The sequence below is a fragment of the Rattus norvegicus genome, chromosome 19, assembly GCF_021556685.1.
Source record: "Rattus norvegicus strain SHRSP/BbbUtx chromosome 19, alternate assembly SHRSP_T2T, whole genome shotgun sequence".
NCBI classification, from domain to species: Eukaryota; Metazoa; Chordata; class Mammalia; order Rodentia; family Muridae; genus Rattus; species Rattus norvegicus.
This window is the reverse complement of record NC_141552.1, coordinates 18,219,548-18,233,494: the sequence shown is the minus strand read 5'-3', so window position 1 is coordinate 18,233,494 and position 13,947 is coordinate 18,219,548. Positions and strand designations below refer to the sequence as shown.

Sequence of the window (13,947 nt, the reverse complement as noted above, 5' to 3'; positions counted from 1 at the left end):
AACAGGCAGCAGCAGAGCTCGCCCTGCCCTCCTCCTCTCTGGAGTGGGAAGGCATGGAGACCTGAGTGGTTGGGAAGAGTTGGGGAACTCACAGCTGCTTTTCCTCTGGCTGCAACTGCAAGTGCAGGGCGAAAGAAGCCAGAGATGCTTAGGGGATCCCCCCATTTCCTGATTTCATTGTCCTTGTGGATGTCCAGGATGAAGGCTCTGCTTGGCTGGGCCAGAAGCCCCGCAGACAGGTAGAAGATGCACAACTGGCCTGTGACCTCCCTGGGCACCCACTGGGACCCAGCTCAAGTGGCCACAGACACTCACCACGCACCCTGCCCCAGCCCTAAGCCTGTGCACACCAAGGCCACAGCACCTCTGCTAGTCCCTCCCACCATGAGCACTCACCCTGGCCCCCTGGCTGGCTTACACTCTCTGTAGGGAGCTCCTTGTGTGGTTTAGACACCAGGTTGATTACGGCCTCAGAGAAGGAGTCTAACAATGTTCCATCTCGTCCAATATAGTGGAATAATTGAAGCACTATTGTTATTAGGTCTTCATTAAAAGTCTGATAGCATTCTGCGTTAAAGCCATATGGCCCAGAAATTTTGCTTTTTAATTTTGGGAGGGGCAAACTATACTGACAGTACCTATTTTCTTCTGAGAATTATCCATGTACCTTCCCAGATCTGTGTTTATGTTGGTAATTGTTATCTGTCTAGAAAATACCAATATCAAATAGATTTTCAGTTTTCTGGAGTAAAGGCCTCTGAGGTAAGACCTAATGGTTGTTGAATTTGTTCATTGCCTCATGTTAGATTCCCCCATTCATTTCTAGTTGTGTCAATTTAGGTATTGTCTCTGGTGTGCAGTTTGTTTGAGGAAGGGGTTGCCTCTCTGGTGGATCTTCTGAACAAAAATACAAAAAAAGAAACAAAAAAAAATAAAACAAACAAAAAACCCAACACACAGGACTTGGTTCTCTTGACTCTTTGTATTTTTCATTTTATTTGTAATTGAATGATTTGATTTGAGCCCTGAGTTAATTTCCTGCCATTAAGTCGTACCTGACATTCTATGGGATGAGGTTTGGCCTCATCTTGTTAACAGCAACATGTAACTGCTGAGCTGTTTCTGCTCTCTGTAGTGGTGATGACATCAAAATCTTACTGAAAACCATGCATAGCCTGGTTTAGGCTGTCATAAAGTAGCCCACCAATTCAGTGTTCCCCGCAAGGTGCTATGGGACAGTAGTAGCATGAGTCTGCATGCACCTGGACAGTTTTCACTAGGGAGTACACACACACACACACACACACACACACACACACACTTTACTGACATGGTGCACATTCTTTGCACACAAAGAAGAAAGTGAGTAGTAATGAAAACACACCAATAATGGAATTGATGGAGGGAGTTGTGGGGAAGCTGGGGCTTAGAGTTACTTAAAGGCCCTGTGCAGGCTCTCCTTTTGTTGGAGGAGAAACTTCAAGTGCAATGTGGTTCTTTATTTTCTTTCTCTAAAGCACAGAGGGCTAGGGTGAAACATAGGGCTTTGAGCATGTTTGGCAAGTGCAGTCACACTGAATTAAATCCTAGGGCTGGAACCTATTAATCTTCTACAGAATTATAGAGCAGCCTGGATGAAGACTCTCAGCTGAAAAGGTGGACATCTCAAGACAGGCACTGACAATGGCTGACAGACTTGACTGAAGGCTGGAAATGTTTTGCTATCTCATAGGAAAAGAAGGCCCCTCCTACAACACTGTACTCTAAGGACAGTTTATTCAGGTTAGGATGACATGAACTATTGTCTCATGTGACAGATGTCAGCACAAAGTATCCAAGGTATTGTATGCCAATGGTAGCATTAACAGAACAAAGCACACAGTGTCATGAAGACATAAATCATGAGTTTGTGTAGCAAGACCCAGGCCTCTTCCAGGGTCTTAGATAGTAACTGAGAACCTCAAATGCGGTAGTGATGTGATAGTGTGGTGTAAATCTAGTTACAACTAGTTTCTATTGTGACACAGATGACACTTTTTGTGTCATGGTCAGCTTATAATGAATGACTATACCTAAGCTTGAGAATAAGCAAAGACTACATTGCTTCTCTAGCTGCTAAGCTTTTAAAAGCCCTGGGGTGACAGCAAGCTTTTGTGGACATTCTGGATTGGTCCTTCTGTACTTTAACTCTCTGAGTCACCTCCACTCTCAGCAGGTTAGATCAATTCGACAAATTGGAAATCAGTCACCTGGAAAAAATACATTCTCAATACGATCCCAGATTGGCCATGGAAAAAGGGTAGCGTGAACTGTCCCACCTAGGTTCTGGGATTGCACAGGCCTGCTCTCCAAAAGAAACGTGTGTTCACAGCTGCAGGGTACATTTACTATGGATGCTCTGGAGGTTCCTTCCTAAACTGCTTAGATTAAAATAATTTTCTTGCTAGCAATCAAAAAACTGATTATGCCAATTTGGCCTACAAGAAGCTAGTTTCTATTCTGTATTTTATCAGATGTGTATAATACATATAGTCATCATTGATATTAGGTGAAAGTTCTGCTCTAATAGGGACACTAAGTGATGCTGGAGGATGATCCTGACCCACACTGAGCAGTGGGAACACCAGAGCCCTGTAGGGATGCCTGGCAAGCTAACACATTGAGCACGCGCGGCTCAGCAAGTTACCTGTGAATACACATCTCCTGAGATCTCTCTATTTAATTGGAGGTGATCCTGTCCACCTAATACAGCACATCATGTGGAATAACAAAAGCCACCTGCAGGAGCTGTGGTGATGACTCACAGGGTAGAGCATCTGCTGCTCTCTCAGAAGAACCACATGGACCCTAATAATTGGGTAAAGTGTGTCAGTGATTATATCACAAATTGTGTGTCCGAGACACAGCCACATTCTCCACACAAAAGACACTATCACACTGGGTACCCCTTGGTGACTTTGAATTCACTTATTAGCCCAGGCTCCATGGAACATGCAGAGATCCATCTGTAGCTGTCAGTTCTAGGTCCACAGGAAGGGACAGAACCCTTGTGTAAGAATGATGGTCTTAAGAGTCAAGAGATAGAATTCAATTTTTATTCATAACAAATACATTTTTACAACAAAACAGGATTAAAATGAATAAAAATATTTAAAAATATTTGAAAGTAAAAATAGTAACAAGAACATATAAATATGAAACAACAAAAAGAAAACTTCAATTAAAATCATAACAAAAATATTTCTAAAAGCATATTCTTAACGAACATTTAGAAGCACAGACATATTGCTGTTTCTCCTCTAGCACACATAATGAAAGGCGGTCCCCCAAGTTGTCTCTCAAGTGCTGTTTTCTGAGAAGAAAGTAAGACCTCAATCAGTCAGGCTGGCTTAGTGGTATATAAACTTAGGGTCTCTAAGAAATGACAAATTAACTCTGAGGAAGAATACTCATCCAAAAAATGTTGTTACCATTCAGGATATTTGTCATCAGGGACTCCTGAGAAAGCAACTTATTCTTCAGGAAGCTCTCTTACTGGGGTGTGTCCAATTCCAGCTCTCTTGCACTTTCTGAGACCTGGGAGAGGAAGGGAGTTTTTCAGACACTGATTTGGTGGGGAAATGCAAGCCAGCTGTCAGAATGCTGCCTTCTACCACCTCAGTTCTATTGGACAGTCGACATGGACAGTTTAAGTGATATCATTTTTGCTAACTCTGTGGGCAGGGCAAAATCTCCAGAGAGCCTCACAGTAATGTGGGCTGCCAATATGGGACCAGACTTATACCAGTGCAAACCAAGAACAGGGCAATGGCAAGAGACCTCATCGGGTTGCAGGAAGAAAGGAGATGTCCATATGTCAACAAGGATAAAGCCAATGACAAGTACTAATTTGACATTTGCACTTGGTTCTTATCCCAAAGGTGCTTCCTACACAAGAGGTCACATGACCACAGAGTGTCATTTGTCAAAGAACCAAGAAATTGTTCAAAACTCTACATAGGATCCAATGTATCACATGGATATGCAATAATGAGGTATGTTATTCATCTGTCACCATTTCTAGACTGCAGCTTCAAAAAGAGCAGCAAAATATGCTTGCACAATAATTCAGTTTCTGAAAAGTGGTTAACTTCCCAGAATACTTGTGCATAGGCAGAGCAATGAACAATTCCACTACATGAGGTGGTTGGCTGGTTGTGAGTGTAAATTAGAAAGGTGGTAAGAGAAGCAAAGATGTATCAAATTGGCAAATTTTATCAGATATTGTTAATCTAACACATCTGCTCGTCCCTACCTGATAATGCTGGTTCTGGCCGTTGATGGTCTTTATCTTTCTTGTTGAAGTCAACCAAATATTTCTGGTTCAGTGCACAATCAAGATGTACCTCCTTGCTCTCCTGCTTCAGTGGGAACAACTTCTTCCTACATGTGTTCTCCATCAGGAGCTGGCTGAGCAGGTTTCTGGAAATACAGTCTGCATATTAAGATCATGCTGCCCCTTTCTCCCATTCCTACTCCCAAGTCCCACTAACTCTACCAGGTCCCAGATACCCAGGAAGACTTAATAAAATGCATCTTGATACATATAAGGCTGCTGCACAAACCATAAAGAGTTAATTCGGGGAAGAATAAATTGTTTGCTTGGCCTGACACCAATTAGTGTCCACACCTCTGAGAAAGAACATGGATCTACAACTATCCATGAAAGCCCAATGCATGGGGCCAACATCAATTAGTAGTGGGCCAAGACCCTCAAAGGAGGTCAGTAGAACCAAGAGAAGGTCATGCTAACCATGTGGTCCACGCACTGAGTTTTGTAAAACCTGGTGTGACACCATAGGTCCAGGTCAGCCTAATAACCTTCTGCTGACTTCAATCAGTACTGTTCTCTCTAGAGCCTTCTGAAGATGCCTAGACAATCCTGGGATGAGTAACAGTCTTTTGTGGAACTGAAAACTGAGTCCTAATGACCCTGGCACACTGATGGGTAAATAGCACAAGAGATAGAACCAGAGCTGAAGACCGTCCAATCCAGAACAAAGAAAGTCAGAAATGGCCATTCCACAAGTGATAGCCTTTCTGACCAGGACTTACCTAGAGAAGGTCATCTCCTTCTTCAGCTTATGGTTGTTCTCATGGACCTCAGTGTTCTCCATCTCTAAGTTGTGCAGAATTGATATGACCGCCTCCTCCATTCTCTCCAGGTCTTCATAATATGGATTTGGCCTGAAGTGTGGCCTGGCCCCAAATGATAGAATACAATGAACATCGGCATTTAGGAATATATGAACTCAGGGTGGGTCCTATATTACCCCAGGCTGCTGCCTGGATCTTCCAGCACTCAGTCCCCTGCCTAGCAAGTACAGAGACTCACCATAAACTCACTGCAATTACAATCTTGCAAAGCCACCAGCTGTCAAGGGCTTTGCAAATGCACACTGGGAACTCACTCTCCCTGACTTTATCCCTGAATTCTTTATTCAGACCACAAGTTCTGCTTTTCAATAAATGGAAGCAGATGAGTCCATTTTCAATCTCACTCCTCAGGAAGGGTCAGGTTCTGAATCTCCACTATATGGGAGGTGAGGTTTAGCACAGGGTGGTTCGGGAGGCACAGCTTTCTAGAACCCAAAACCTTAATAGGATAAGAAGAAGGTGACTTTGCAGACCCAGGAATGAAACAGGAGCATTTGGAGCGATTCATACCTGTTCTTCATGGATCTCTCGGTTAGAAACTTCAGGCGATCTCTCAGGTCATTTCTCTCCTCGGTAATGAGCTGCAGCTCTTTAATCAGCCTCTCCTTTTCCTTCATGGCCTGATTCTTGCTTAGGTCAGTGCCAGGGGATGATGTTTCTCTCCCAACGTCTGTAGGTAGAAGAACACAAGTGAACCTGCATGGGGAGAATGCATAGAGTGTTCATAGACCTCAGTGAGGCCTAAACAGGAGAACAAGCCAGGAACCCAGTGTCATTGCTAGGCGATTGGTCTATGCTGAAGAGGCCTCCTCAGTGGATCTCAGTTCTCCCACTACTCTATAGAGACCAAGAGATGTAAGCAGCCAGGTGTTCCCTATGCCGGACATCACGTGCTTACATGTACCACGGAGATGGCTTCTCCAGGATTATTATCAGCTGAACAGGGTACAGCTTTGTTTCAGGACCCTCACCCCTGTGGCTTCAGAACTCAGATGATAAATTCACCATCCACAAAACTTGAGTGATTGGAGACACTCAGATGTCCGACCCTGATACTCTAAGCCAACAACTTTGGATTTAAAACGCATTTCCAGGGAGGATATGTTCAACAGACTTATCAGTGTCCCTATGTGAAATACCAAATGCCCCAGAAGTGCGAATAGGTTACAGGCTGAATCTTGTTCTACACTTTCCAAATAGTTTTGGTATTGTAGAAAAATTTTTGTAACATACAACCTCTAATATATAAAGCAAACGATGACCCTGCCAGTTAGAAGAAATCGGAGAAGGTCTAAGAACATAAGTTTATTGCCTGGAGCACAATCTCTCCCTGTTACTACTGTCAGATATCCACTGTATTTAAAGAAGCAATGATAGTGAAATACATTGCTGCCCTGTCTAAACTCAGAAAATTTGGACCCTCCATGACTACTGATGGTGTTATTATATCAATGTAACAGAACAAATGAACTGAAAAGTAAAGACCAGAAGTTCACAGTATAATAGCATTGGCCTTACCATATCCTCCCAGTGGGGATGGGGAAACTAAAGTTCTGAAATCCTGACTTTAAGGAATTGTGATATTCGTGGATATTCAATTCCTTTTCAGATGCTCCAGTTGCTGTGGCCCATTGCTAGAAAGGTCAGCTTAAGCCTTCAGCCACCCTGGCAGGAAGCTCAAAATACACTGCCCAGAACTTACTCCACATTCCCCAGAAGTGCTGTCTTTCTCCATCATTACTTTGAGACGAAAGGCCAGACTCCTTCACTCTAGTCTCTCCAGAATCGACGTTCCCCCTCCCAAAACGCTTGCGAAGATGGGAAAACATGTCTTAGCTTGTAACCGCCAGACTCAGACTGAGAGAAACTAGGGCACTGGTTGTCACGACAACACTGGTGACATCACAGAGGATGCCAGAACTCTCTAGGAGACAATAGAATGTCCAAGAAGGGACAGCAGATGTCATGGGGAGCAGACTTTGCATCCCTGCTAATGTTCTCCCTGTACTGAGCATAAGCAGAGGTGCCCTTTCCAGGAGACTTTCCTGGGGCAGAGCCACTGAGCATCTCCTGCTTCCAAAGCCAAATTTTCCTCAAGGCTTGATTATAAAAAACCTTAGTAATTCCTATGCATCTAAATGAATGTTTCCTTTCAAATCTTGCCCAAAAAATGTCTCATCCTAACTCAAATTATCCTCATTCACCAATGTAAGCCATTAAAACTTCCTGAGATTTCACACCAGCTTGAATATGCAGTCAAAAGTTCTCCTGTCTCATTATGTACAGGTGCTTTATATCACATCAAGAAATAGTCTGCATGGTAGGTTACAACATGCGTGTGTATTAGGGGAACACTCATGAAGTCGTGTGCTTAGCAGTCGACAATTGCCAGAAAATTCCTTAGGAGAAAGAGTTGAAGTCTTTATGGTGCTAGGAAAAGTGTGGAGACCAGTTGGCAGAGGAAAATGCAATATTGGAGACACCAGTGAAGGGAACCTCATGCTGCTTGTGGGGTGCTGCTCTTTGCACCAATGTCGCCAAAGGAGCACTGCTCACAGGCCTGAGTAATATATACCATGAGCTTTTATCAGAGAAATAAAATACACAAGAGATATAGAGGGTGGCACAGAAACGTCTAAAATGAGGCTATAAACATCATTAAGTGTATAGAGCAAGGTCCCAGCACCTGTACACTGGGAAATGGCCACCCCACCAAACACAAAAGCATCTATCATAGTAAAAAATGAATACTTTATAGAATGCACCCACTAACACTGATTGATCACATCTGTAGTTCAAATTTTGGGGGCAAATTCATGGCCTTAACTATCTTTGTCTCAACTTATATAGCAAAAAATAAGAAAGAACGAGAAAAGAAAAAGTCGAAACTAAAAGCTCAAGCTTCTCATATGAGGATTGCAGGAAGTGTTATATGGGAGTCAGTTCTGATTAGGCCATTTTAGATGGACCAGTGCATAGTGACCCTTACTGTGATGGGCCCTATATAAAGCTTTTTGCAATATTGGAATTTTAACAAACCTCATCCAGAATGTACGGAAGAGGCACCATGTGATCAGCATGTGATCACCATGTCCTTACTCTGTATCAGGTTATTTTTCTGCATCCTTGATTGTCAGGCATATAACAGCAACAATCGGAAATAGCTGGTAGACATGGAAAAACATGGCTAAAACTATAGTTGTGGGTTACACACCTCAACTGTGAAAGGCTAATGCTGTCTGCACAGTCCTTGGAGGCCACTCTTTTAAGCCTATTAATTACAAAGTGAAAGGAGGTTTATCTGAGCTCAAAGTGATCCTGGCCAGCCAGGTAGAGGGCAACATGTGATACTTGAGACCCTGTTTTAAAGGAGCACAGAAATCCACACTTCATTCAAAGCATCATCTACGAATTCTCGATTATTTACCATTCTCTCCCTACCAGTCGTTCTGTTTGGAATGGTAGAAAACAACTGGAACTGATCTTTCTATTTTAAGGACCTTGATCTCTCTTTTTTTAGGTGCACATTAAGAGTGCATACAAATGGACATCACCATCTGAACATCTTAGTATTATCTACTCTGTATATATAGCATAATACTGTGCCTATGACAGTCTTAAGCTTCCTTGAGTGTAGTTGCCCCATCAAGAAGTGTGAAGTTCTGAGTTCAAACCCCAGTGATGCTTTAAAGGGACTAGAAGAAAGCCATCAGAGATACTCCACTTCTTTGTCCTTAGATTAAATCAAGTTGACACAATGTGAACCTGGTGGGCTATTTAACCATGCATCTTTCTCCCAACCCCTCTTTTCTGAGTTCAGTCCATGGCAGAATTCATCCTCCACCATCCTATATATTTCTTTGTATATTTCTACAAGAGCCAGGTTTCTTTTTTTTTAATAGAATTAGTTGTAGTCAATCAACTGCTGCCCTATGTGAGAAATGATTAGTATCTATTGCAACTTACCACAGTGTATTTGTGTATACAAGTACATTATTGGAAATCCAGCATTACTGAGGGATTGGAAACCAGTGCTGTGACCTTGCCTTTCTGTGCCTCTTCCTGGCTCACAGGCAGCAGGGGACAGACCTTGAGTTCCTCTGAAGGGACAGAGTGATGTTGAATGGGCACTGAGCAGGCAGAGAAACACAGCTGAGGCAGCTCCTTTCAGTTATCAAACACATCATCTCCTTCCCATCTTAAGGGCTACTGCTGAGGTCTTGCCCCTGTACCTACCTTAATAGCAGCGAATTTGTTACACAGCAGCCAGCTCTTTCCTATTGTTCTGTAATACGCCTCCACATCATGGATGCCAAGAAAAACACTAACAAAGAACAAAAAACTCTGACGTTGAACTGTGTGGTGCTGGTCACATACCCTGTTATGTTCTGTATGTTATGAGGTTTGTTAATCTTAACAAGTTCCCCAAGTGTATTCTTCACATAGGACCCAATAGATTCAAGGAAAATAGGAACAATTATGTGTAAAATGGCCTGAGTCAGGGCCCATAGACCGAAACATTTCCAACACTTGTGCATGAGCCCATGTGGATTTTGCAATGAGCTGGGCCTAGCAATGTCCAGTACACAGTTGTGAGCTGTTGCTCTGGTTGAACTGTATTGGTGTGTGCGTTAATAAACTACACCTATTTAAATGAATTCAGTGTTCCTGTAGTTTGAATCTAGATCCCTTGACACCAGATCTTCCCTTCTGTAGCACTTGGGAAAAAGGCTAAGTTTAGGAAAGGTGACGTCTTGTCATAAGTTATGTGACAAGAGGGATGGTGAATGATCCCTTGAGATAAGAATCAAGGTTTCCTCTGTGGTATTTAGGTCTATACTGGCCCTGTGCAACAGCTTCAAGAACCCATTTCTGATTTTCCTTGGGATTCCCGTGATGATGCACTCAGACATGATTGGAAACAACCAAAACGGTGGTCAGACTTGATTTATAAAATGTAGGTAACATTGCAAACTTATGTTGTAGGATATTTGATCATATTGTCATCCCCAATATTGTGTTATTTACTTAAAAAAATACCTTCTGGCTGTGTAGTTCAGCACTAGCACCAATATTTCACCCTAGAGCTATTTTTGTTTGTTTGTTTGTTTTTTGTTTTTGTTTTTGGATGAACAAGTACTTTCCTATTTTGTGGCCCAGCCCTAGCTCTTACTTCTTTGCACAGTCATAGAGAGCCCACAAACATATACTCAGACAAAGCCAGGGGAGTGTATAAAAGGGCCTAAGGCAATACCACATAATGACATTGAAAGTGGGCTCTCTTCTTGATCCACGCCTCCAGCTCTCCTGACATCTACATGAATTATAACTCCTAATGCAGTGTAAATGATGTCTGCGCTATTGCTGAAGGAATCATGAGAATAACAACTGTAAACATTCCACCATGGATAGAATTTGTGGAAAGAGGTGACTGGCAGCCAACAAGAGGGCTCTACAGTTAAAGGGGCTTGCTGTCAAGTCTGATGAGCTTGACTCAATCCCCAGGACCCACGTAGTAAAAAGGAGAGAAACAAGGGCCAAGCTGTCCTCTGGCTTCCACTCCTGTGCTTACATGTATGTGAGTATATATGTATATGTCTGTATGTACGTGTGGATATGAATGTGTGTATGCATGTATGTGTATACGTGTATATGTATATGTGTGTATATGTCTGTCTATATGTGTGTATAGGTGTATTTGTATGTGTGTATATGTATTGTATGTGTGTGTATGTGTGTATGTATATGTGTATGTGTGTATGCATGTATGTGTGTATGTGTGTGTATGTGTGTGTATGTGTGTATGCATGTAGGTGTGTATATATGTGTATGTGAGCATGAATGTATAGTCATGTATATGCATGTGTTTTCATGTACGTGTATTCGTGTATATGTACGAATGTATGTGTGTATATGTATGTATGGACACACAAACACACACAATGTTAAAACATAAAAAGCTCCTTGGAGTATTCACCGTGCCTGGATAAGTGGTGACCATGTGGGGGAAACACATGTCCATGTAAGCACACCTGTTCACATGCGCTGAGCAATGCCCAGCCTGGTCTTGAGCTCACTACCTGCCCAACGATGAGTTTCTGCCCACCTGGTCTTCTCAGAGCCAGGCGACGATTGTTCCTGCCATTCCAGTTCTGTTCCAGTTTCTCATGCCGCAAACCTTCTAGCTTGAATCTCACCTACTGATGCAGGAACCTAACAGCCTCCAACCCAGTGAAGTAAGTAAACTTCTTCCTGACATCCTCAGGCTTGGTGTCCCCATGAGTCACAGGGAGGAAGGATGGCATGCACCAAGGAGAAGGGCCATGGGCAAGGAAGACAGGATCATAAGTCAGTCATCACTGACACCAGCAAAGTGTGTGCTTCAGAGCTGGCTCTGCTCATTCTTGTCCCAGTGGCAGGACTTAAGAGTGGTGCATACCTGTCACCCAGCACTCAGAGACGTCTGAGGCATGAGAACCAGGAGTTCATGGCCATCTTAACTAATGGTGAGTTCAAAGCCAGCCTGGGCTGCATGAGACTCAGTCTCAAAGAAAGATGCTAGGGCTAGTGTGGCAGAAAGTAGGAGACAGAGAAGCCAGGTTAACCCCCACTATTCTCCTCATGCTGTGTGAGCAATGAGGAGAAGGTGCCCTATACACTGTGGACAGGATGGTCTCTCAGACGGTTCAGAAAGCAATGGTGGCCTCCAGCAATTCTCCACTTGGGTGTGACTTGAGTATTATACATGTGTGTTTACAAGCCAAAATATAAAATCCATAGGTGACTGTGTAAATTCAACATGGTCCAGCCATGTGCTGGAGTATTATTCAGCCTTACATAGGATTCAGATTCTGACCCTTGAACAGGAATGAGAATGGTAGCCATTCTCCTAAGTCAGACCTCCAGGCAGTGCAAAGACAAACTAACACTGTATGACACCACTGAGGGCTGCCGTGTCACCAATTATATAAAAACAGAAAGCAGGAAGGTCTATAGAGCTCCAGGGGTGACAGGGGGTTGGGAGGTTGGAGGGTAGGTGTGTAAGTGGGACTGAGCCTCAGAGGAATCAGACATGGCTGCAGAATATGCCTGTGGCTGCCTCCCATACCTGTGGGTGCTGCCTCCTCAGAAAGGCAAATACAGCAAAAGAAAGGACCAGAGGGGACAGGCTCTGACCTCCTGTAGACACACACAAATGACGTGACAGAATGTGCACACTGCTGCCTTGCTGCAGGAGCAGTTGAGCTTCCAGAAGGGTTGAAAGAGGCTGGAAGGGCTGAGCATGGCACTGAGTTCAAGGACATAGCTTTAGGTCCTGGGGAACCTATGGTGCCCAGGTCCCATCCTGCTGATACTGAGGGACACAGCTCACATACATGGTGATGGCTGGGCTGGGCTGGGGAATAGGTGTCCACTCTCACCTGCCTCAGCTTGAAGATGCGCTGGGTGAAGTAGGACTGCAACTACTTGTTGGATTCATTGATGCAAATCTGCTGGAAGCTATTCTGTTCAAAGTCCTCAAATCTGAGTATGGCCAAGACACCAATGGGCAAGCACTGTGAGACAAGGTTTGGTTATAGCCGGGGCCTCCTGGGAAGACCAGCCGTCCTGAGAGGAGTTGCAGCAGAGGGGGTGTGTTTTCCTGACCTGTTTGGTACCCAGTGTTTTTTTGCCAAGGGTCCCTTTATTACTTCTTGATGGAACCAGGCCTGCACATATCCAGTAAGCATTGGGGTGGAACCTGGGCTTGGTGCCCACATGCTGGCATCGCTGAGGGTGAAGCCTAGCCTATCACACTTCCAGACACCGAGTGCAGATGCCTGGGTTCCTATAGAATGGCGGTTCTTACCCTTCCTAATGCTGTGACTCTTTATTTCAGTTCCTCATGTCGTTGTCATCCCAACATAAACTTATTGGAGAGCTACTTCATGAGTGTAACTTTGTTACTGTGAGGAACTGTAGTGTAAATGTCTGGTGTGCAGGAGCGCTGATGTAGAACCCACAGATTGAGAGCAGCTGCTGTAGAGGATCAGAGTCCTCTGCCAGCCCTGGTGTTTGCAGAGATCCCCTGGGTTCCTAGTCTCCATGGCTTTCCCAAGGACAGGGTTTATTCTTGGCCGTCTCAGGGCCTGGGACCTCACAGAAACAGCCTCTCCCATGTCCTTCCTGTTGAGGAGAGCGTGGTTGGTCCTCAGCACAGTCCAGTCAAACAGGGCCCTGTATAGACACTTGGCCAGGGGTCTCCTGCAGTTATGGCCTCTGGACAGAGGGGTTTCTTACCTGGGTGGGGCAACTGTGCCAGGTACAGACTGTGATGCTCAGAGTCAAGACCTCATTTTGTCTTATTTTCATAGACAAAGTTGCCCAGGCTGGCCTCGAACTTGCCGTGTAGCCAAGGATAATTAAACAACTGATCCTACTGCCTCTACCCACCATGGGCTGAGATTGCAGATGAGTGTCACCAGAGCTGGCTTGTCACAGCTGCTATACGGCTCTAAGTCAGGGGCCTCATGCGCAGGTGTGTTATGACTGTGCTATCCCCACCCCGCAACCAGGGTTTTCACCTTTCTCCTGCTGAAGTCTGCTTAATCCTACCCTGGACCCAGGACACAGCAGCTGTGGGAGACTCAAAGCCTGGGGCTTCAGCTCAGCATGGGTACACAGCATGGCATGCAGGATGTATGGTTGTGAAAAAGCCAAGGAAGTGCTTCTCAGCTCACCCCCTGCAGGAGTGTCTAGTCCATCCTTCTC

The 13,947-nt window shown here is 44.3% G+C and overlaps 2 protein-coding genes across 2 annotated transcripts in view; one reads left to right on the top strand and one right to left on the bottom strand.

The window, feature by feature from the left end:
* The window catches only part of LOC147998954 (disks large homolog 5-like), a 124,855-nt gene that overhangs the window by 63,545 nt on the left and 47,363 nt on the right, over positions 1 to 13,947 (top strand). The gene's annotated exons all lie outside the window — the stretch shown is intronic.
* Positions 3,082 to 7,091, bottom strand: LOC147998957 (disks large homolog 5-like). The gene is made up of 6 exons (XM_087595711.1): positions 6,899 to 7,091; positions 5,707 to 5,866; positions 5,095 to 5,238; positions 4,295 to 4,461; positions 3,471 to 3,576; positions 3,082 to 3,352 (listed from the first exon to the last, which is right to left on the bottom strand). The coding sequence occupies exons 1-5, from the start codon at positions 7,023 to 7,025 to the stop codon at positions 3,512 to 3,514; spliced, it is 663 nt and encodes a 220-aa protein (XP_087451837.1). The 5' UTR covers positions 7,026 to 7,091; the 3' UTR covers positions 3,082 to 3,352; positions 3,471 to 3,511.